This window comes from Scaptodrosophila lebanonensis, unplaced genomic scaffold (genome assembly GCF_003285725.1).
Source record: "Scaptodrosophila lebanonensis strain 11010-0011.00,11010-0021.00 unplaced genomic scaffold, SlebRS2 tig00001412-arrow-pilon, whole genome shotgun sequence".
NCBI lineage: Eukaryota > Metazoa > Arthropoda > Insecta > Diptera > Drosophilidae > Scaptodrosophila > Scaptodrosophila lebanonensis.
Window position 1 is genome coordinate 5,381,718 of NW_022060739.1, and position 19,424 is coordinate 5,401,141.

The window sequence follows — 19,424 nt, forward strand, 5'->3', positions numbered from 1 at the left end:
AAATAAAAAAGCAATTATACAAAATGTTTTGGTATAAATAATACTAGAAGTAAAAGTAATATATTAAAAATTAAAAGAAGTTAGAGTAGTAGCTGTTATTGCATCTTAGGATTCCAGTCCAAAACATTGTAGTGCTACCTGCTGGTCGATTTACACAAAATGGGTAAGCGAAGCTACGCTTAAGGCTCTTGATTATAAAAAAGAACAACTTAAGCTGGCAAGGTAGAGAATTGCAGCACACATCCCTCTTGATCTCTGGACATCAAAAGAACTAACAAGCTCATAAAACTGAAAACGATTGAACGATTAAAGTTTCTACAACACTGGGTTCCTTACGAGCCATTATTACGATCGTAGTAGCAGCTGTATTTGAATTTAGAAAAGACTTTTATGAAACTGAAATATTTTATTGGCCGTACTAGAGTATTACAGTATTTTAAATAAAAGATGCAGTGGTAGCAGTAATAATGCTTTAATAATCAGCCACTTTTTAATCAGCCACTAATATGGACATCATTGCTCCCAACTTTATAGCATTATTTAAAAAGTATTATCCACACTATTGCTCAGATCATATTAACAAATAGCAGATTTTAATGTCCAGCACTTGCGGTTTTCAGATGTTTTGAATTTAAAATATGCATAGAATGTTTTGCAAGCATACTTCAATAAAGGCCTTGTCTTGTTACTTCCCACTTTATTCTACTAATTTACAATTCTACAGTAAGCTTCCTTCCTTCTTGGCTACGCCTCGGTGGTTTGCTCTTCGTACTGCCCATTTGGTGGCTCCTTCTGCACACGCCTCCTTCTTCCCATGGCATATGGAGGTTTCGCATGCGTCTTCACATAGAACGTGCCATTCTTGGGCACTGACGGTTCGCCGCCCATGCGAAACTCTCCCTCGTTCTCGAGCAAGATCCACACATGCTCCGATTGCCGCTCACAACGTGTGCCCCAGAAACCCTTCGAGCTGGTTATGGTCTCTGCGAAGTAATCGTGGGCGCGCTTATGGGAGCAACCATACATGTAGCACTTCTTCTGATCTTTGCCATAGTTTGGATAGAAGGTGGCGTGACCGACGGGCTCTTCAAAGCCCAAGTTCGTGCTGGTCTGTATGGACTCCACATAGTGGGCATCGCTTGCATCCAAGCGAAAATCATCTCTCTGCTCACGAAACTTGGGTCCCGCCGGGTCCAGTGCATAGATCGTATTAAAACGATAGGGATAAATCTGTTTGCCCGCGCTACCCGCGATCTGCGCCCCCAACGAGTGGCCAATCAAGTAGACGTCGTCGTAATGCAGACCCGCACGCATGTGCAAATGACGCACGAACTCGGAAAGCAAAAAACCCAGATCCTCCACCATATCTGCCACTCCGAAGTAGTTGACATTCGATGATATCATGCTCCAATCACAGACGATCACATTGAAGTCGCTGTACTCAACAGTTGGGGGGCTTTCTGTGTTGGGGGCTTCTTGTGCTGCTTCCGTGCTTCGATTCTGTGGTCTGGTTAGGCTAAGATATGCATTCTTAACGTCTCGATTGAGCGACCCCTTGCTCTGACTCATCCAGCCATGTATGATTATTCTGCAAAAGAAAAATGCAAACAACTTTCGTGAGGTAAACGATACGTCGATTTGCAGACCGCACAGCTGTTTGTTGTTAACAACAATGAATGAATCGTGCTTGTTTACTATATCTGGCTTAAGCTCTATTTTCTTCCATTGCCTACGACTTATGCTCATTATCTTATCTTTGGCTTTAATTCATTTATGCGCAATTTTTGGATCGACATTGAATCCGCACACGATTTCTTTTACTTTTGCTTGGCCAGCTTTGTTTCGGAGACTGTGAGTCATTGATGAACTGCCAATAAGATGCGAAATACATGAATAAAATTAAACTGAAACCAGTTCTCGCACAGTTCCATTCATCTTTTTGCAACTTCAAGTAAGCTGATAAAGAAATGCAAAAACAGACTTACAACTTTTAAGACCTTATGTAATGCTGGTTGTCTTTGCTCCCTCAGTTTTGTAATTACAAAATTTGTGTATATATTTATTTATTGGGCGATAACTGTATGATCTATATGAAGAAGAATGACACATGCATGCTAATATTTGCAAAATTAAAGTGGAATTTATTGAGCAAGAGGTTTCATATATTTTAGAAACAGAAATAAACTTTTTTAAGCAATGATGCTTATTAGAAATCTTTATAATTAAAAGAAAGAAAGTCACAACAAATCCTAAATATAATGGTTTAAATAACATATGTATTTACAAAAAAACGAAACAAGCGCAATAAATGAAAGGAAAAGCTGCTTACGTTTTTAAACTAAATATGATATTAGCGATTTTCCTAACATAAGGCCTAGTTTTAACTGAAGGAGAATGTAGAATAGGTACCGATCGTCAATCGCTTGGGTAATGCATAATTGATGAAACTAAATACATTTTCTCTGAGTAACCTTTTAAAGTTTCCAAGTTTGCCCCGCCCTTTTGATTTAAGCATAAAACTATATTAATTATAGTACATATTCTTAATTCCTACTTCATTGATGTAACATTAAAGTCTTTTTACTCAACAAATATATCTGGCCTGCACGACTATAACTTTAACTTCCATTTCGCATTAAAAATTTTAAGCAAAACTGGTAGAAGTTTTAATTTCTCAAAAAAACAAATAATCTATTTCAAGATGTTTTGTTCCAAAAATCTATAAAAACATAAATCTTTTAAGAAAACAACAACTAATAGTTTCGAATAAATTGTAGTTTCTCTTATTTTTTGGTATATTTTTGTAGCTTTTAAACTTAACTAGAAATTGTAAATCAGAATTGCTTCTCGCGATCTAGGCAAATAAATCTTTTTTACAATACTTCTAACTAGTTAATAGACATACTAATTCAGCTTTCACCGATTACGAATTCTCATAATACTGTTTGCATATGTAATTAGTTTTGAAAATTTCCCACTATCAACTCGCTTGCCAATGCATTTTTTGCAACACAAATAGCTCTTATCTCAAGTAATTAGCTTGGGGGTTCCAATCAAGGAAATCACAACACTCGCTTACCTAGTGGGATGACGTGCATCGAAACCGGACTGCTCCAACTTTTCATCATCGTCCGTGACCAGCTCGCGACCACAATCGGGGAAATCGCGTTTGAAGAGAAAGAATTGCATTTTCACGCGTGCACTGCCCGTAAAGGGTATCCAATGTTTGAAGAACTTCTTCCAAAAAGACACATCAAGCCCCTTGGAGCGCGTCAATGTGTGACCGCATTGATCGCGTGGAGTCTGAACTTCCTCCTCCACAGCAGGCGGCGCAGTAGAAGCAGCAGCAGCCTCCGCCCCTACAGAGTGAGATGATGTGTGAAATTATATAGTGCCGGTCAGGCATGCCTATTTGTATCTGACATACCCACAACATTGGCGCAGAGAGAAACAATAACAACTACGGCGACGACACCAACAACTCTAACGATGACCCGGGCCAGCTGTGAGCGCATACTAGATGATGATGATTTTCAGCCAAACACTCGAAACATTAAATGCGTAAGCGCGTCCGTTGCCCCAAACCTGTCTCTGTTCGAATAGAAACGCGCGTACAACTCTACAACTCTACGACTCGTATACTCGTATACGCCAATTCGAATATGGAATCCGAACCGCTCGATGGTACGTGCACAACTGACGAACGAGCTGCGATCGCAATTAGCAAAAAAGACGGCGAACCCACATCAGCTGAGCTGAGCTGAACTGTGCTGTGTGAAGCGCTGCAGATAGCGGTGTTACTGGCGCCGTTACGTCTACACTCTCTCTTTCTAGTTCTCTTGCGCTCTCACTCGCAGCGATAAAGAACGGGAAATCGCCAAATGATGCGGTGGTGGTAGCACTCAATGCAAAGGCGCTAATTGGTTAAAAGCAATTATCAAGGCAAAACGAACACTACAATTGTTGTGAATCTGCCTGTATGCAAGTGTGAGTGATGAGTGATTAATATTTAATTGTTTACTGAACGTGGTTAGTTTTAACCTTATTTTAAAACATACTAAGTACATAAAATTAATCACAACTTAAATGGTTTTTCGTTAAAGCAAAATCATGATGTTTTTGTAAAAATTTCACTTTCATGTTTACTTACACTCTCGAGATACATTTCCAATAACTTAAAAGTTGTAACCATTTTTAAAATATATTTATTTTCTAGATTTACTTTTAAATAAGGTTATTTGTACATATATAATGAACAAGTTGCATTTAAAACGTCATTGTTATTATAAACGAACAAAACGGAAATGGATTTCAATTAAAACGAAATATTCATATTCTTTTCTGAACATTTACCTTTCAAATGAAAAGGGACATTTTCAGATGAATTTCCAACAATATACAAATAAATAAGAACTTTACTTTGAGCAAACAAATCCATAAAACAAAAGCAAGCACTCCGACGAGTTTTCTTCTCGTCGTTTTAGCCCATACTATCGCTGATACTGCCATAGCTACGACAAACACCAGAAGTGACGACAAAGCCTTGCTTCTTTAGTTGAACTTGGTAAGTTTCGTTTACAACAACAACTACTCGTTGGTATAAATAATTTAGATGTGCCAAAAAGTTTCATAAGAAATTTATCAGAAGCGGAAAGAGCGAAAAGCTTAAAGTTGATTTGTGCTTTGCAGTTGTTGGCATAACACAAAACAATTTAAGATAAGTAGGTGGGAGACCAATTTTAAATAGACGTTGTATGAATGGAGCGAACCCACCACCACCTACTCAATATTACAGCAACTAATAGCTTGGTTCTAATCCGATTTGAAGCTCATTTAATTATTCAACTACATAAATTATTTATTTATGAGATACCAAATGAAGCGACAAATTTCAGCCACTTGGCAAGTCAATCGCTCAACCAACAAAACGGTCTTGCGATGGCGTCCCAAAAAAAGGATAACTTCGTTGCTGAGGGCGCCTCACTTTGCCGAACTTTGAAGAACACTCAAGTCACGGGCTTGCTACCTGAATCCTGGCCACACGGTGACGTCTCAATTATGCAAATTTGTGAGCTTCGGCATTTAACGTTGATTAGAAAATCCGCAAAAACCCTTGAGCAACGTAAGGCAGCGCCGACCACCACAATAGGCACTCGGTTGGTGGGATTTTAGCCACGTTTGATGCCTGCCAGCGACAAGCAGGCCTTAATCAATTCACACACACACACACACACACATACGTCCTAATGAAGTGAGACCACCAATTAGGCAGCACAAATTAATTGGCAGACCCCAAGGCTCTTTTTCCAATGAATTTCGAGCTCTGTATTTTGGCATTTAAGACCGATTTCCAGTGTCAGCTTTTAGCCTCCAAATTAAAATATTTGTTTCTTCCAAAAATTTACTGCACTCTTGCACATTTTAACTTTTGCCGTCAGCTCGAGTGTCGCAAACTTTTTTCTCTGCGTTTTTGTGTAACGCCAACTACTTGGCGGGTTGGGAGCAGGACGATGGCTAAAGGCAGTGTTCCCCCTGGTTGGTTCGAACTGGAGCAGCAGCAGGCGGTCCAAAGTCGTTTGTCCTTAAAGCGCACTTGGCCATAAATTATATTTCAAACAAAAAGGTTTGCAGCTCTGAAGTTTTGTTTGGCAGGCAATGAAATATGCTTGATGCTCTGATTTTAGTTCGTATCTTATGGTCGTTGAAGATATGAAGAAGAAAATGAATTGAAATTCCAAATTCAGTCTTCATATAGCTTTTGTGAACTAGGGATTAACAAGTCCCGGGGTTGTTAAGGGAACATCTGTCATCGGAATTACAATTCATTTAAAATCTGCAGGTATGACAGAAAACTATTTTTTTATTTAAATGCATTTCAGAATATCCAACTCATACATCACTATTTTGCTAGAAAATCTCGATTAAAGATGTAGTAAAATTGTTTTGTACAAATTAAAAATTATTACTAAAGCTCTGCAGATTTTTGAAGAACAAGAATACTATTTTTTTAACCGTGTGGACTCTTATGTCCATATTAATTTTTCTCAAAAGTTATTGCAAACCAAAGCGTTCAACAACAACCGTAAATTTTGTAGGCTTTTATTTTAACCAAAATTTTCATTTGCTTCTGCAATTTTACAAACAGTTGGGAATAAAGTATAAGAATGCTTGCTACTTGACTGCAAGTCTAGGTTTAAATTAGGAACGATCTATTTTTTGGATCGAGTCTTCAATACACTACTATCACTTTCTAATAAAACTTTCTATATTTTAACTACCATAGAGCTAACCATTAAGAGAGAAATTAGAGGTAAAAGTTCTCGATAAATCTTTACTTAAGTGAAAAATCGTCCACAATCAGAATCCGCTATTATTGGATAATTAAATAAAGGAGATGCAATAAGTTGTGAAATATAATGCTGAAACGTTGCTTGCTATAAAAGAAATATTTAATTAAAATGTCAGGAATTTTCATTTTCGCTAATCAGTTTTGATTTCCTATGGAAATTTAAGCACCTTTTTTAGTGATTTTATGTTGCTGCACTTTTGAGATCGTTAGGAAGTTATTACAAAATGTCAAGAGTTGTTGTCCGTATTATGGTATTTCATATTGTATTATGAACTAAACAGAACCGATTTTCTTGGGCTTCTGTTTCTTCTTCTGTGTTTCACTGTCGCGCTGGCTCAACTCTAGCACTCTCTCTTGTCTAAGAATTAAATCAGTTATTTTAAAACCCTCTACATCAATAGCTTGGATCTACCAAAAAAAAAAAAACATTAATCTGATACCAAATCTCCTTATTTATGGACTCTACCTTACTTAACTTGCGAGCAGCAAGCCCACAGCATCCATACGAAGCGCATTCTCAACCATCAGCCAGCTTTACACGAGACCCCATCCCTCCTAATACCAACATTAGGAGGTAACCGCACTTAATGGTTGAAAACAAAACTTTTGAGCAAAACCGAAAACTGTAAATCTGCAACTAACATTTTTAAGCATAACAAAGTGCGACGGGATTTAACGAATAAATCTTAACGCCGTTTTCAGTTTAGTCAGCCGTGGCAGTGACGCTTATAACATGGTTAACTTGCTCCCATTCGCAGCATCGACGTTCCAACACGATGACTAGAACTTTTTATTGACTTAATGCAGCTGGGAAGTGCACTGAAGTGTTGGTCGTAGATTTAACCCTTGCCTGTACTGGACTTTGAGTGTTTAAAAAGTCGCAATTGAACGATAAAGACGCTACCACAAAACTTTTAGTGTTAACAATCGGTTTGGAGTTGGCTTAAATAACAAATACAAACTCTTCAAATATGAATTGTTCATGATTTTGTCTATTGATGGGTTGTTACCATTTAAAACTTTCAGTCAAGCTTTTCATTAAAGTGCGATGCAGTAATAAATGATAGTGTAGTGCTAGGATACAATAAAATATATGTACATTCAAGTGCGTACGCAGCTTTTACCAAAGGGGGGGCCAAAAAATTGAAATTTTGATTAAATAATGCACGATGCATTTAAAAATCAATGAAATCAATGAAAAAACTTCAACAAATCCAACTCAGTTCCATTTTAAGGCGAAATATAGTAGTGCGTCATAATAATGAACGTGTGCTCGACTTTATATGGCAAAATTTTTGGTAGGGCCAGCCCCCCCCCCCCCCCCCCCCCCCCTGTGTAAGCCCTTGTATACATTTATGGTAAGCTGAGACCATCCTTCACTTTCTGTGTATTTTACCTGCGCTAGGACATAGAACACTCAACCATTCTACTCTTATCACGCATTTACCAATTCTCCCTGTTTTTAAATATTTATCTAAATATTAAAATCAGTATTCCGATTGAAAAATCATGACTCAAGCAATATCTATTGTTATATATTAATTATTTAATCTAACTATTCGACGGGGTAAAAATAGTCGAGGCGAAAGCAAAACTGCATATTGCAGAATTTAGAATGGAAAGCATTAAATCTGCAAATACAATTTATTCAATACAATATATTCGTATTATTATTATTATTGTATATTATATATATTCTGAATCAGCGTGACGAGAGAAATCGATCCGTCTGTCCGTCCGTCTGTCTGGATGAACGCAAGGATCTCAGAAACTACAAAAGCTAGAATAACCAAACTTGGGGTCCAGATTCTCCTAGGTCCGAGAAAGGACGAGTTTGTTTTATTTTTTGGAATTCCCCCCCCCTCCCCCCCCCCTTCCCACGCTACACAATTTCGTCAATACCGTCCACATTTGAGAAGCTCCATTAACCAAAATTTGCACACAAATTTTTTATTTTATTCTCTAATGTTTTATCTAAATTGGGTAATGCTAAGAAAAGTTATTAGCGAAACAATTTCGCTCCTTTGTGTCTTTTTTAAAATTACTGTCCAAATTAGTAAGACTTTATGTTAGCAACCATTTTAATGTCAAAATACACACAAACTTCAACAATATAGTTCATTTACACCTAAACATAAAAGCTTCTGGGGTCCTGGGAATTGAATAATTATGGCAAAATGTCCCTTCCAGGTATAGTGGCTGTCTTCATAGCTACAGCCGGGTGTTTCTTTGCTTTGGGTGCCTATTACCAGCACCACGATGTGGTGCGTAATATCAAAAAATTAGAGCGCAAAAATGCACACGCCTACTATATACGAAGGAAACTTTATGGACTGGTAAGACAGCTCAAGAGATAATATAAGAAACGATCTAACACATGCCACCTTTTACAGTTAGGCATCTTCGGTGCTCATACGCGTGACAGTCCTGAAGAAGAAAACGAAAGCGAAGAATCCAATATATTGAGCAACATTTTAAAATATGGGTTTCCAAGCATGAACGACATACGGGTTCATCGAGACTATGTCATGTCTTTCGATCGTCGAAACTCTGCCATAAACTGGATATGCGAGCGTGTGGATAGCAGCAAGGATTCAATAGCATCCGAGGAGGAGCTAGTAGTGGCCAGACCAAGCATCGCAGAAAGCGTATCAGCGCCAATAGTTTGTGAAATTGCTCATGCAAGTCTTAGACAAACAGCCAAAGGAAATGTTGATCAATCCGAAGCATCTCGGGTTTTCTTCCTCTTGAACATAAAACCCTTTAAAAATGAGGGCTTAAATCTGAGAATCTGGGAAAATCTACTGGGCTATGTGAATGAGCTGGCAAAATGCCATCGCACAGCTTATGTCTACACCGGATCTATATATATGCCCACAGAATTGGGCACCAATAGCTGGTATTTGAAGTTTCAGGCTACAAATGCTACAATGGTAGCAGTGCCTACGCACTTCTTTAAGATCATCATAATCGATCCAAAAGAGGGAACCAGTGCACCATACGCCGAGGCCTATGTAGTACCGAACTCTCCCATGCCAAATATACCCGATCTTAGCGTATTCCTCAGTGATATACGCGATATCGAGAACGCAACCGGACTGCAGTTTTTCGACGGCCTTGCACGCAACTTTGTGAGCACACAAAGCGATCACCTGGGAAGGAATTTGTAGTTGCCCATTGTAATTGCATTTTAAAAATTTTCAGTAACATGTTAATATTATTTGAAATTAGCAATTCTTTCTACTTTTGTATACTATAGATCATACTTGTAGATAGTAGATGTGTAAGGTTGAAAAGAACTCTTTTTGAAGGCTAGTTTGTTGAAAACTGTCAGATATCGAGGTCTGTGATCGATGATGATTGTTTGAACGCCCCACCGCCGAGACAACGATAAAGTCGAGCATGCGCGACAGTGAAATACCCTGAACCCAGGTAAACACGGAGCTAAATTCCTCTAGCAGAAGCAAAAAGAGGAAGAAGAAGAGCGAACTTAATGCTGCAGCTTGTGGGTGTAGTAGCGGAGTGAAATTGTTTCGCTAATAACTTTTCTTAGAATTAACCGATTTGGATGAAATTCAAAACGAAAGTAAATATATGAATAGATTACGTGTGCAAAGTTTGGTTTCTGTAGGCTTACAAATCTCGATAGGCAAAATTGGCAAAATTCTGTAGGGGGTTGGGGAGGGAAACCCAAAAAAATAAAATAAACTCGTGTAGCCTAGGGACTAGGAGTGTCTATGTACCAAGTTTAGTTAATGTGCGCTCAGCGGTTTCCGACATCCAGACGTTCATCCAGACGGACAGACGGACGGACGGACAGACATGTCTAGGTCGATTTCTCTCGGCATGCTGATCAAGAATATATATACTTTATGGGGTCTGAGATGCTTCCTTTTGCATGTTACATACTTTGCACAAACCTAATATACCCTTTTTACCCTACGGGTACAGGGTATAAACAGAAATCGTTTAATTTAATTGCATAATTCATATTCAGCTACAATACTCAAAAGTCACGAAACAATAGAGCTATTGCTCACAAAGTTGGACGGTCGTGTAATTTCCTCTTTTTGGGGAGCTTCCAAAAAGATATGCCGTCACGTTTTTGCGAATTAACACAATGGGTTTGTATTTCTATGGGGGTATGTGTCAAGGTGTGAGCAAGGGGTATTATAGCCACTAGGAAAAAATTAAAACTCTTAAAGCCAACATAATCGGCCAAATAGATGTCCAATTATGGGAAACAATTGTTGAAAATATCGAAAATATAGTGTGAAGGGCTGCAAGAAGATTCGTGACGGCTATCTGGGAGATATCGCTTACTATACACAACTCCCATGTGTCTTTTAAATGGGACAATTAAAATATATCAGATTTATTCCACCAGTTATATATTTCTTCTAAAAAAGTAAACTCTTGTTACAGCACCATTTAAATACAGATTAAATCAATTAGTCAAGCACTTCTAAGACCTGTTGTAGGAACCATAAATTTTTAAAACAATGTAGGCCTTGACAAGATAAACCACTACAAAACAAGACCTAGAAATTGTTAGTTATTTCTTATAATTTCTTTGGGCAAGCCCTACTAGAGGTCCTTGAGTAACCATGTGAGCACACCCCAATGAACAGTCGCTGGCAGGCACTTATCGTAGTGCTGGGTACCGCCGTCACCTGCTTTTTGGCAGGTGCATACTTCCAGCATGATCATGCAACCAGGCAGCTGCAAAAGCTGGTCCAACACGATCCCTATGCCTACTATGTGAGCTCAAAGATCTTTAAGGTGGTAAGACGGTCTTCGGAAAGTTCCATTGCGTTTGCTTTAATATTTTACCTGCTCGTGTAGTTTCAGTTCTTTAAGATACCACAAGATAAAGCTTTAAGCGCTCAAAGAGTACGCTTGGAAGATATAATGAAATATGGCTATCCAGGGCTGGACGACATACACCTGTACAGCGACTTTGTGCTCTCCTACGATCGGCGCAATCGTGTGGCACACTGGGTTTGCGAACATTTGCGAGCCGACGCATTAGGTTCGGCAGCCATAACTGATAGAGGCCGGGGTCGTGTTCGGAGTCGATCTCGTATTAGCTACCGACCCGATTTGAGTGTGCCGTCGAACTTTCGCGCTGCCCTTGCTGACTATCGAAACTCTGGCTTTGATCGTGGCCATCTGGCTGCGGCAGGCAATCATCGCACCCATTGCGATGAGACCTTCTACTTGACAAACATAGCGCCGCAAATAGGCAGAGGTTTTAATAGAGCTGCCTGGAATAAACTGGAGATATATGTACGAAATCTAACATTACGTTATGGCTCAGTATACGTTTTTACAGGACCCATTTATAAGCCAAAGGCACGATCTAATGGCAATTGGAGCATTGAGTACGAAATGATCGGCTCGAATATGGTGGCTGTGCCGACACATTTCTTTAAGGTGCTCATAGTTGAGTCAAAGCTCCCACAGGGAAAACCCTATATGGAGGCATATGTACTGCCCAATGCGCGCATTCCGGACAACATTAATTTGCGAGATTACCTATGCGACATACGCGAAATCGAGCACTACGCGGGTCTGCAATTTTTTAATGGACTCCGAAGAAGCCGAATTTTTGGTAGTAACTTTCCACGATCCTCGCAAGTATTTCAAAATTTTGGATAGATTTTTAAATTGATGTCTTAATAAATAAACTAAAGTATGCTTGTAGTTGCTTTACTTTCAAATTAAAAGATCCGATCAAGCTGAACTTCTTTCTTATATGTCAGTACGATATGTATGTTAAAACATAATAATAACGTAATATTAATATTAAAAAATTAGAATTTGTTTACGAATTCAAACATTTTCGTGGAGTAAAATTTGCTTAAGGTGTGATACAAATTTTCTTTTAGCTGTAGCCCTAATGTATAAGAATAATATAATAATAATATAAAATATATATGTATATAATAATATAAGAATTATACAAGCTCGAAAGAAAATATAGTATAGCGCCAATTCGCACAAAAAACGGAAGGGTTTATACTCGTAGAAGTTTTAGCATAAACGCTCAGTAGTTAGGTTTCAATTATCGAGTAGGCTATCTAAAATTGTATATTTTTTAAGCTTAATTTGGGAATATCGTATGATTTTGTTCACTATAAAACCGCCAGTGCTGTGGAAGGTATTTATCAAAATTAAAAGTAATAGAGTATAAAGTATCCATGCCACAATGCACCCCAATGACTCCCAAGCTCACCATTACGCGCTCTATGTCTTGGCAGGTGTTACGGGGTTTGTCTGTGGCGCCTACTTTCAACACGAATGCTCAATACGTAATCTATTTTACCTCATTCAAACCGATCCCAATGTGTATCACCACCGCCACAAACTTTACCCCGTTGTAAGTTTAACCGAAGTTTCATTTTGCATACAGTTTATTATCTACTCCTCCGTAGCTCTCGACATTCAAAACCGATCACGAATCGCGACTGTGGAATCGCCAGTCCCGCCTAAAGGACAAGCTTCGTGAAGTTCTAGTTGCACCCCTTTACGACATATTTAGCTGTATATTTTTAATGAAGGAGGAACGACCTCCAAAGCCACCGAATATGCTGGAACTGATTAAGTTCGGGTTGCCGGGCACTGAGAACGTCAGCGCTCACAAGGAATATGTAATGTCACAGCAATTAGGTACTAAGGCGACAATTTGGATGTGCGAGCACCTTCATCGTAATAATGTGCAGAAGCTCGTAAGACCAACATCCGGTGAAGATTTTCTTCACCGTTTCACCGACATCCGTGTACTTTCAAGCAACAAAGCAAACATGGGTAGAGTATTTACAAGTAACATCTGGTACGAGCTGGAAATGTACATAATCCATATGGCTATAAAGAACCATTCGGTATATGCGTACACTGGACCGCTTTATTTGCCCAACTGCAGCAATCAAAAGGACTGGTCGCTGGATTACGAGATTATTGATTGGATTCCTGTGCCAGTGCCTTCGCACTACTTCAAGGTGCTAGTAATGGATCCGCCTGCGCCTGATTGCTCTCCTTACATGGAGGGCTTCATTATACCGAATAGAAGAAGTCTTGCCGGCTCACAGCTGCATGAATTCCTAAGCGACGTCGAAGAGATCGAACGTTATACGGGTCTGAATTTTGCCAATTGTTTGCGACACCATGTCCTCATCGATGGCAACGACTTTCCGCCGCATGATCCCTCTAAACGGCCCACCCTTGAAGAACTATCTGAAAGAGTGGCGAAATTTCGGCACGTAACTCCTGAAGAATTCATGTAAACAAACCACAACAGAAACACAAAAAATAAGTACAAAAATGTGAAAGTAAATGCATTTTGTAATTAAACGATCGGTTGTTTTAAATTTCTGTGATTAGTGGTAGCACTGCATGCGGTATCGCCCCACTTGTATCGAGTACTAGCGCTCTTTTCGACATGTGGCAACTTTGTGAAACCAGCTGGCAACTCACCAGCGAGTTGGCAAATGAGAAGCAAAAAAATCGAATTTGGGGGGCTGACGTGGAAGTTTGTTTGCTTAAATTTCTTCGAAAATTACGTGAATTCCGTGCGCCAGGCACCGAAAGTTGCATCCAATTGCACTTTAAAAGCCATTCAATACTCCGTGCGCCTCAAACACGGCCGAATAACTTCGCTGTTCGACACAAAACGCGTCCAAAACGAACTTTGAGCTTCAACAATTTGAGTGTGAAAGTTGTCGTGTGCAGTGCCAAGCCAAGTCTGTGTGGCTTTTATGTGCTCATTTCTGAAACTACCGCAAGCCAATACGTAAAGTAATGAATCCAAACATGTATGGAGCGCCACCAGCGCAATTTCAGCAGCCACCACTGCCGCCGCAACAACAACAGCAGCAATATGCTCCACCTCCGCCTACTGGTGTGAGCGGGGGAGTAACGGGCTGGCCCCAACAGCAGCCGCCGCCGCCGCTGCAACAACAACAGCAGCAGCAAACAGCGCCAGCGCAGCAGTTGCCGCCGCAGCAACAGCCACAACAACAACAACAACAATATGGTGTGCCATCGTCAGCAGCGCCTCCGAATTCTTTAGCTTCGGCTCCCCCCACTTCGCAAGCCTACCTAAACGGCAATTATCAACAGCAGGTAAGCAGCTGCATGTTTTCTCTAAACTCGGAGTGAATCGTGTTAAATAAATGTCAGTTATTTTCCATAAACACAATTCATTGTGTTGCACCCACCACGTCTTAGACTTCGCTGCCTTGTCTAAGGTCAGCGATGTTCTGATAAGCCTTTCTATTCAAGATGCTCGAACGAGGTCAACAGTTTCCCAACAGTAGTTTGTTTCCCCTCTCATTTAATGATAAGAACATAATTGAATGGTGTTTCAATTAAACACATCTATCTATCTGCATTGCAGTTGGCCACGTCGATGGGTGGCTTGAGCATGGGCGCGAATCCTTTGAAGTCGCCGCTGGCCCCTGCCGCCACTCCGTACAATCAATTTAATGCAAATGCTCCACCACCAGCAGCGGCACAGCTCAATGGACCACCAGCGGGTGCAGTGCCAACAAGTTTGCCAAGCACGCTGCCCATAAACAACAACATTCCCTATGGTGCAGGACCCACAAATGGATTGGCTAATGCAACCGGTGCACCGCCGCCACAGCTGTACCCACCCACTTCGGCAGCCAACATGCAGCAGGCGCCGTCGCGAACCGCCACCCCACAAAGCGTGCAGGGTGGTCCGAATCAAATGACCCTAAACAGCGCCAATGTTTCGGGATTGCCACACATGCCTCCGAAGCCCGGTGCGCCAATACCGCCAGCTGCAGCTGCACCACCGCCAGCAGTTTTTATGCCCGGACAAATTCCAGTATCGGCAGGAGTACCACAGGGAGCGGCACCAGCTCCTTACGGCTCACAGGCGCCACAAACTCCGGTTGCGCGTCCAGCTCAAGCTTTGCCACCACAATCTAGTGCACCACCAACAGTAGCTCCAGCAGCAGCAGGACCACCGCAGTTCGGACAACGTCCACAATATCCGCAAGGTGGCATGCCGCCAATGCCACAACCAGGACTACAGCCGTATGGCGCGCAGCCCCCTAGTTATGCAGGTGGTTTTCCAGGACAATTCTCCGGTGTGCCACCACTGGTCGGACAACCGCCATTGCCTGGCCAGCCACCACTACCAGGACAGCAGCCCCCGGGGCCACCTTCCCAATTCGGCGCGGGACCACCTCCAATACCTGGACAACCGCCAGCAGCAGCAAGCGGCTATCCACCGCAGCCAGGACAGCCACCGGCGCAGGGCTATCCGCCACAACCAACAGGTGGGTATCCCGGCCAAATGGGACCACCACAACCAGGATACGGTGTAAGTACACGTAGCTCTAGATTTTCTAGCCTATCCTCTCTAATAGCGCTATCTTGCAGCAACCACCTATGCCCGGATACCAACAGGCACCACAGCAGCGTCCTCGTCTCGATCCGGACCAAATGCCCAACCCCATTCAGGTTATGATAGAAAATCAACGTGTGGCCGGTGGTCCGTTTGTGACAAATCAACCTGGTCTGTTGCCACCGCTGGTCACCACCAAGTTTGTGGTGCACGATCAGGGCAACTCGTCGCCGCGTTTCATGCGGTCTTCGCTCTACTGCATCCCCAACACAGGCGACCTACTGAAAACCACAGCGCTTCCATTCACGCTCAATATTTCGCCGCTCGCACGCATTGGCGAGGGTGAAATGGATCCGCCTATTGTCAATTTTGGCGATATCGGACCCATTCGTTGCAATCGCTGCAAAGCCTACATGTCGCCCAATATGCAATTTGTGGACGCCGGCCGTCGCTTCCAGTGTCTCATGTGCAAGGTGACCTCAGATGGTAAGTTTAAAGTGTGCTCTACACTTTCATTAGGCCACTAATGAATCTACTTCTGTCCACAGTACATCCCGACTATTATCAGCATTTGGATCACACCGGACAGCGTGTGGATAAACATGAGAGGCCTGAATTGCTGCTGGGCACATACGAATTTCTGGCCACCAAGGATTATTGTCGCGTAAGTAATGCCAATTCAAGATTGTCATTTCTTTTAGAGTAGTAACAAAATGGGTGGAAAAGATTCTGGTTTGATATAATCGGTCCAAAAACAGCTATTGTAGCAAAATATTTATTTACTTTTCATTGATAATAAGGGTCATTATATTTAATGGCACACTTAGCCTCAAAATAAGGAGCTTTACAAAAAGTATTGAATTTAAAATATTCCATATTCTTCTCCCCATTCGTTTTTAGCGTTATATCTTGAAAATGTGCCCTAACTTTTCGATTCTCTTACCCTCAGAACAACACACCACCCGAGGTGCCTGCTTTCATATTTATCATAGACGTATCGTATAACACCGTAAAGTCTGGGCTCGTACATCTTCTGTGTTCGCAAATCAAGCACATACTCAAGCATCTGCCGGTGGATCAGGGTCAGGATAAGTCGAGCGTACGCGTCGGTTTCATCACCTATAACAGCACCGTCCACTTCTACAATATTAAGAGCAGTCTGGCACAGCCTCAGATGATGGTTGTTGGGGATGTGCAAGAAATGTTTATGCCACTGCTCGATGGTTTCCTTTGTCATCCTGAAGAATCGGCTGCTGTTATTGATGCTCTGATGGAGGAAATACCACGCATGTTTGTTGATACTAAGGAGACGGAGACCATATTGTATCCGGCCATACAGGCGGGTCTGGAAGCTCTGAAAGCCTCCAATGCAGCTGGCAAGCTGTTGGTATTCAACTCTACGCTGCCCATTGCAGAGGCACCGGGCAAGCTAAAGAATCGCGACGATCGCAAACTACTGGGCACGGATAAGGAGAAAACGGTACTGACTCCTCAGACCACGGCGTACAATCAGCTGGGCCAGGAGTGTGTGCAGCAAGGCTGCTCTGTGGATTTGTTTGTCTTCAACAATGCCTACATAGATATTGCGACTATTGGTCAGGTGCCACGCCTAACTGGCGGCGAAGTCTACAAATATACTTATTTCCAGGTAAGCTCAAAAAGCGTAAACAGGAGAGCACCCCTAACCGAAATTCACTTTCTTTTGCAGGCCGACATTGATGGCAAGCGCTTGATTGAGGACATCATTAAGAACGTTTCACGTCCCATTGCCTTCGATGCCGTCATGCGTGTTCGCACCTCGGCAGGCATACGCCCCACTGAGTTCTTTGGCCACTTCTACATGTCCAATACCACCGATGTGGAGCTGGCCAGTGTTGGTAAGCGACACAACGGTTCCTTCATTTGAAAATCTCACTCACTCTGTTTTTTTTCTGTAAAGATGCCACCAAGTCTATCTGCATTGAAATCAAACACGATGACAAGCTGCCGCCTGAGGAGAACGTCTACTTACAGGTTGCATTGCTCTACACATCCTGCAGCGGTCAGCGACGTCTGCGCATTCTAAATTTGGCTCTACGTGTGACTGTTACTATTGCGGATGTCTTCAAGAGCTGCGATCTGGACGCCATGATGCTCTTCTTTGCCAAACAAGCCTGCTTCAAGCTGATGGAGCTCACGCCCAAGCAGGTGAAGGACAATCTGATACATCGCGCGGCACAGATATTAGCCTGTTATCGCAAGCATTGCACATCCCCCACATCTGCGGGTCAACTCATTCTGCCGGAGTGTCTGAAACTGCTGCCGCTCTATTCATCCTGTTTGCTGAAGAACGATGCTGTTTCCGGTGGCTCTGATATGACCTTAGACGATCGCTCATATGTCATTCAGTTTGTACTCTCGATGGATCTAAATATGTCGGTCAACTATCTATATCCACGCTTCATTCCAATACACACTGTGGAACCGGATGAGACCGAATTGCCAACACCAGTGCGCTGCACGCACGAAAAGATGATGGAGGATGGCGCATACATATTGGAGAACGGCGTATATCTGTTCATCTGGCTGGGACAGTCATTGTCATCATCCTTTGTTCAACCACTCTTTGGTGTGCAGTGCACGCAGCAGGTGAATGCGGAGCGATTCGCCATAACTGCAGACACTCCGCTGGCTCGCCGCATCAACGGCATCATCAACACTATAATGGCGGAACGTACGCGCTACATGAGGGTAAGTGAATGGACATTTTGTATGCTTTAAATGCTTGATTATACTATTCAAATTAATTACAGATTACCTGCGTGCGTCAAAATGATAAACTGGAGAGCGTATACCGTCACTTCCTTATTGAGGATCGCGGCACAGACGGCTCGGCCAGCTATGTTGATTTCCTGTGTCACATGCACAAGGAAATTAAAGATCTGTTAAGTTAGCACGTAGGCTATACATATAAGCTTCCAGCGTCCTCAAGCGCAGCTCAACAGCAGCGATCACCGGACATTTGGGCCAGCAGCTATTCACAGAACCGAGCGCGCATGCGTCGTCTGTCAAGTATGCGGCATCGCATGGTTAAATGAGCAAACGCTGGTGCTTGGAAAACAAAATTAAAAACCAACAATACACATATATTTATAGCATACAACAGACAAAAAAAATCAACAAACAATATTCAATTATGTGTGTAAAACGATAGGAGTGCTGACATCATTTCACGCGCATCAATCTTCCATTATTTTTAACTAAAGTTTAAACAATTTTTGCATGTCTTTTCTTTCAATATTTTTGTCAGCCCATTTAGAAAATTATATTTATCGTATATGTTTGATTCGTGCTTGAAATCGATTATTGCCAATGGCACACTTATTAGAGAATTGAATTCCGTGAATAGATATTTTTAATCTAATTAAAAATAGAATCATCTGACGCGCAATTCCTTTAGTTGAAAACTCCCCACTTACACTTTGTTGAGAAAGCAAGCCATTGGATGATTACAGCAACCGTAGCAGGAGAAGCAGCATAGGATTAATTCTTTACTGTAATTACATAAGGCTTACGATATCTGATTTATTGGCCTATAGTCGAAAAATAAGAAGGATGTAATAAATCGGGCAATACTGAGTAACACATTTGTATTTACCATTTGTTTTTGGGATACTTCCTTAATTAAAGGATATGAGCATATGTCGATTATTTACA

General features: G+C 41.5%; 5 protein-coding genes across 6 annotated transcripts; 4 read left to right on the forward strand and 1 right to left on the reverse strand.

Moving 5' to 3' along the window:
- Positions 1-456: 456 nt before the first annotated feature.
- On the reverse strand, positions 457-3,679 carry LOC115632007 (phospholipase A1 2). The gene is made up of 3 exons (XM_030528936.1): positions 3,428-3,679; positions 3,080-3,359; positions 457-1,588 (listed from the first exon to the last, which is right to left on the reverse strand). The coding sequence occupies exons 1-3, from the start codon at positions 3,513-3,515 to the stop codon at positions 745-747; spliced, it is 1,212 nt and encodes a 403-aa protein (XP_030384796.1). The 5' UTR covers positions 3,516-3,679; the 3' UTR covers positions 457-744.
- A 4,787-nt stretch (positions 3,680-8,466) lies between these two features.
- Positions 8,467-9,583, forward strand: LOC115632009 (endonuclease G, mitochondrial). Its single transcript, XM_030528939.1, has 2 exons — positions 8,467-8,685; positions 8,743-9,583. The coding sequence occupies exons 1-2, from the start codon at positions 8,527-8,529 to the stop codon at positions 9,517-9,519; spliced, it is 936 nt and encodes a 311-aa protein (XP_030384799.1). The 5' UTR covers positions 8,467-8,526; the 3' UTR covers positions 9,520-9,583.
- A 1,290-nt stretch (positions 9,584-10,873) lies between these two features.
- On the forward strand, positions 10,874-12,055 carry LOC115632008 (endonuclease G, mitochondrial). Of its 2 annotated transcripts, none has more exons than XM_030528938.1 (2): positions 10,874-11,131; positions 11,195-12,055. In XM_030528938.1, exons 1-2 carry the CDS (start codon positions 10,973-10,975, stop codon positions 12,008-12,010), a joined length of 975 nt encoding a protein of 324 aa, XP_030384798.1. In that variant the 5' UTR covers positions 10,874-10,972; the 3' UTR covers positions 12,011-12,055. The 2 variants fall into 2 exon arrangements, with proteins under 2 accessions (XP_030384798.1, XP_030384797.1); XM_030528937.1 differs by having other exon boundaries at positions 10,875-11,134.
- A 52-nt stretch (positions 12,056-12,107) lies between these two features.
- On the forward strand, positions 12,108-13,702 carry LOC115631263 (endonuclease G, mitochondrial). The gene is made up of 4 exons (XM_030527974.1): positions 12,108-12,113; positions 12,455-12,512; positions 12,613-12,731; positions 12,787-13,702. The coding sequence occupies exons 1-4, from the start codon at positions 12,108-12,110 to the stop codon at positions 13,633-13,635; spliced, it is 1,032 nt and encodes a 343-aa protein (XP_030383834.1). The 3' UTR covers positions 13,636-13,702.
- Positions 13,703-13,849: 147 nt separating this feature from the next.
- On the forward strand, positions 13,850-19,350 carry LOC115632006 (protein transport protein Sec24C). Its single transcript, XM_030528934.1, has 8 exons — positions 13,850-14,473; positions 14,748-15,704; positions 15,764-16,214; positions 16,277-16,392; positions 16,678-17,376; positions 17,437-17,605; positions 17,668-18,458; positions 18,521-19,350. The coding sequence occupies exons 1-8, from the start codon at positions 14,150-14,152 to the stop codon at positions 18,659-18,661; spliced, it is 3,648 nt and encodes a 1,215-aa protein (XP_030384794.1). The 5' UTR covers positions 13,850-14,149; the 3' UTR covers positions 18,662-19,350.
- The last annotated feature ends 74 nt before the right edge of the window (positions 19,351-19,424 follow it).

Excerpts from the sequence above, each read along its gene's own strand:
- LOC115632007 (XM_030528936.1), bottom strand. The coding sequence starts at position 3,515 with ATGCGCTCACAGCTGGCCCGGGTCATCGTTAGAGTTGTTGGTGTCGTC. Across the intron at positions 3,360-3,427 it reads TCTCTGCGCCAATGTTGTGG|GGGCGGAGGCTGCTGCTGCT; the intron begins GTATGTCAGATA and ends CTCACTCTGTAG. Across the intron at positions 1,589-3,079 it reads GATGCACGTCATCCCACTAG|AATAATCATACATGGCTGGA; the intron begins GTAAGCGAGTGT and ends TTTCTTTTGCAG.
- LOC115631263 (XM_030527974.1), top strand. Across the intron at positions 12,513-12,612 it reads AACCGCCAGTGCTGTGGAAG|GTGTTACGGGGTTTGTCTGT; the intron begins GTATTTATCAAA and ends ATGTCTTGGCAG. Across the intron at positions 12,732-12,786 it reads GCCACAAACTTTACCCCGTT|CTCTCGACATTCAAAACCGA; the intron begins GTAAGTTTAACC and ends ACTCCTCCGTAG.
- LOC115632009 (XM_030528939.1), top strand. The coding sequence starts at position 8,527 with ATGTCCCTTCCAGGTATAGTGGCTGTCTTCATAGCTACAGCCGGGTGT. Across the intron at positions 8,686-8,742 it reads GAAGGAAACTTTATGGACTG|TTAGGCATCTTCGGTGCTCA; the intron begins GTAAGACAGCTC and ends CACCTTTTACAG.
- LOC115632008 (XM_030528937.1), top strand. The coding sequence starts at position 10,973 with ATGAACAGTCGCTGGCAGGCACTTATCGTAGTGCTGGGTACCGCCGTC. Across the intron at positions 11,135-11,194 it reads GCTCAAAGATCTTTAAGGTG|TTTCAGTTCTTTAAGATACC; the intron begins GTAAGACGGTCT and ends CTGCTCGTGTAG.
- LOC115632006 (XM_030528934.1), top strand. The coding sequence starts at position 14,150 with ATGAATCCAAACATGTATGGAGCGCCACCAGCGCAATTTCAGCAGCCA. Across the intron at positions 15,705-15,763 it reads CACCACAACCAGGATACGGT|CAACCACCTATGCCCGGATA; the intron begins GTAAGTACACGT and ends GCTATCTTGCAG. Across the intron at positions 16,393-16,677 it reads CCACCAAGGATTATTGTCGC|AACAACACACCACCCGAGGT; the intron begins GTAAGTAATGCC and ends TCTTACCCTCAG.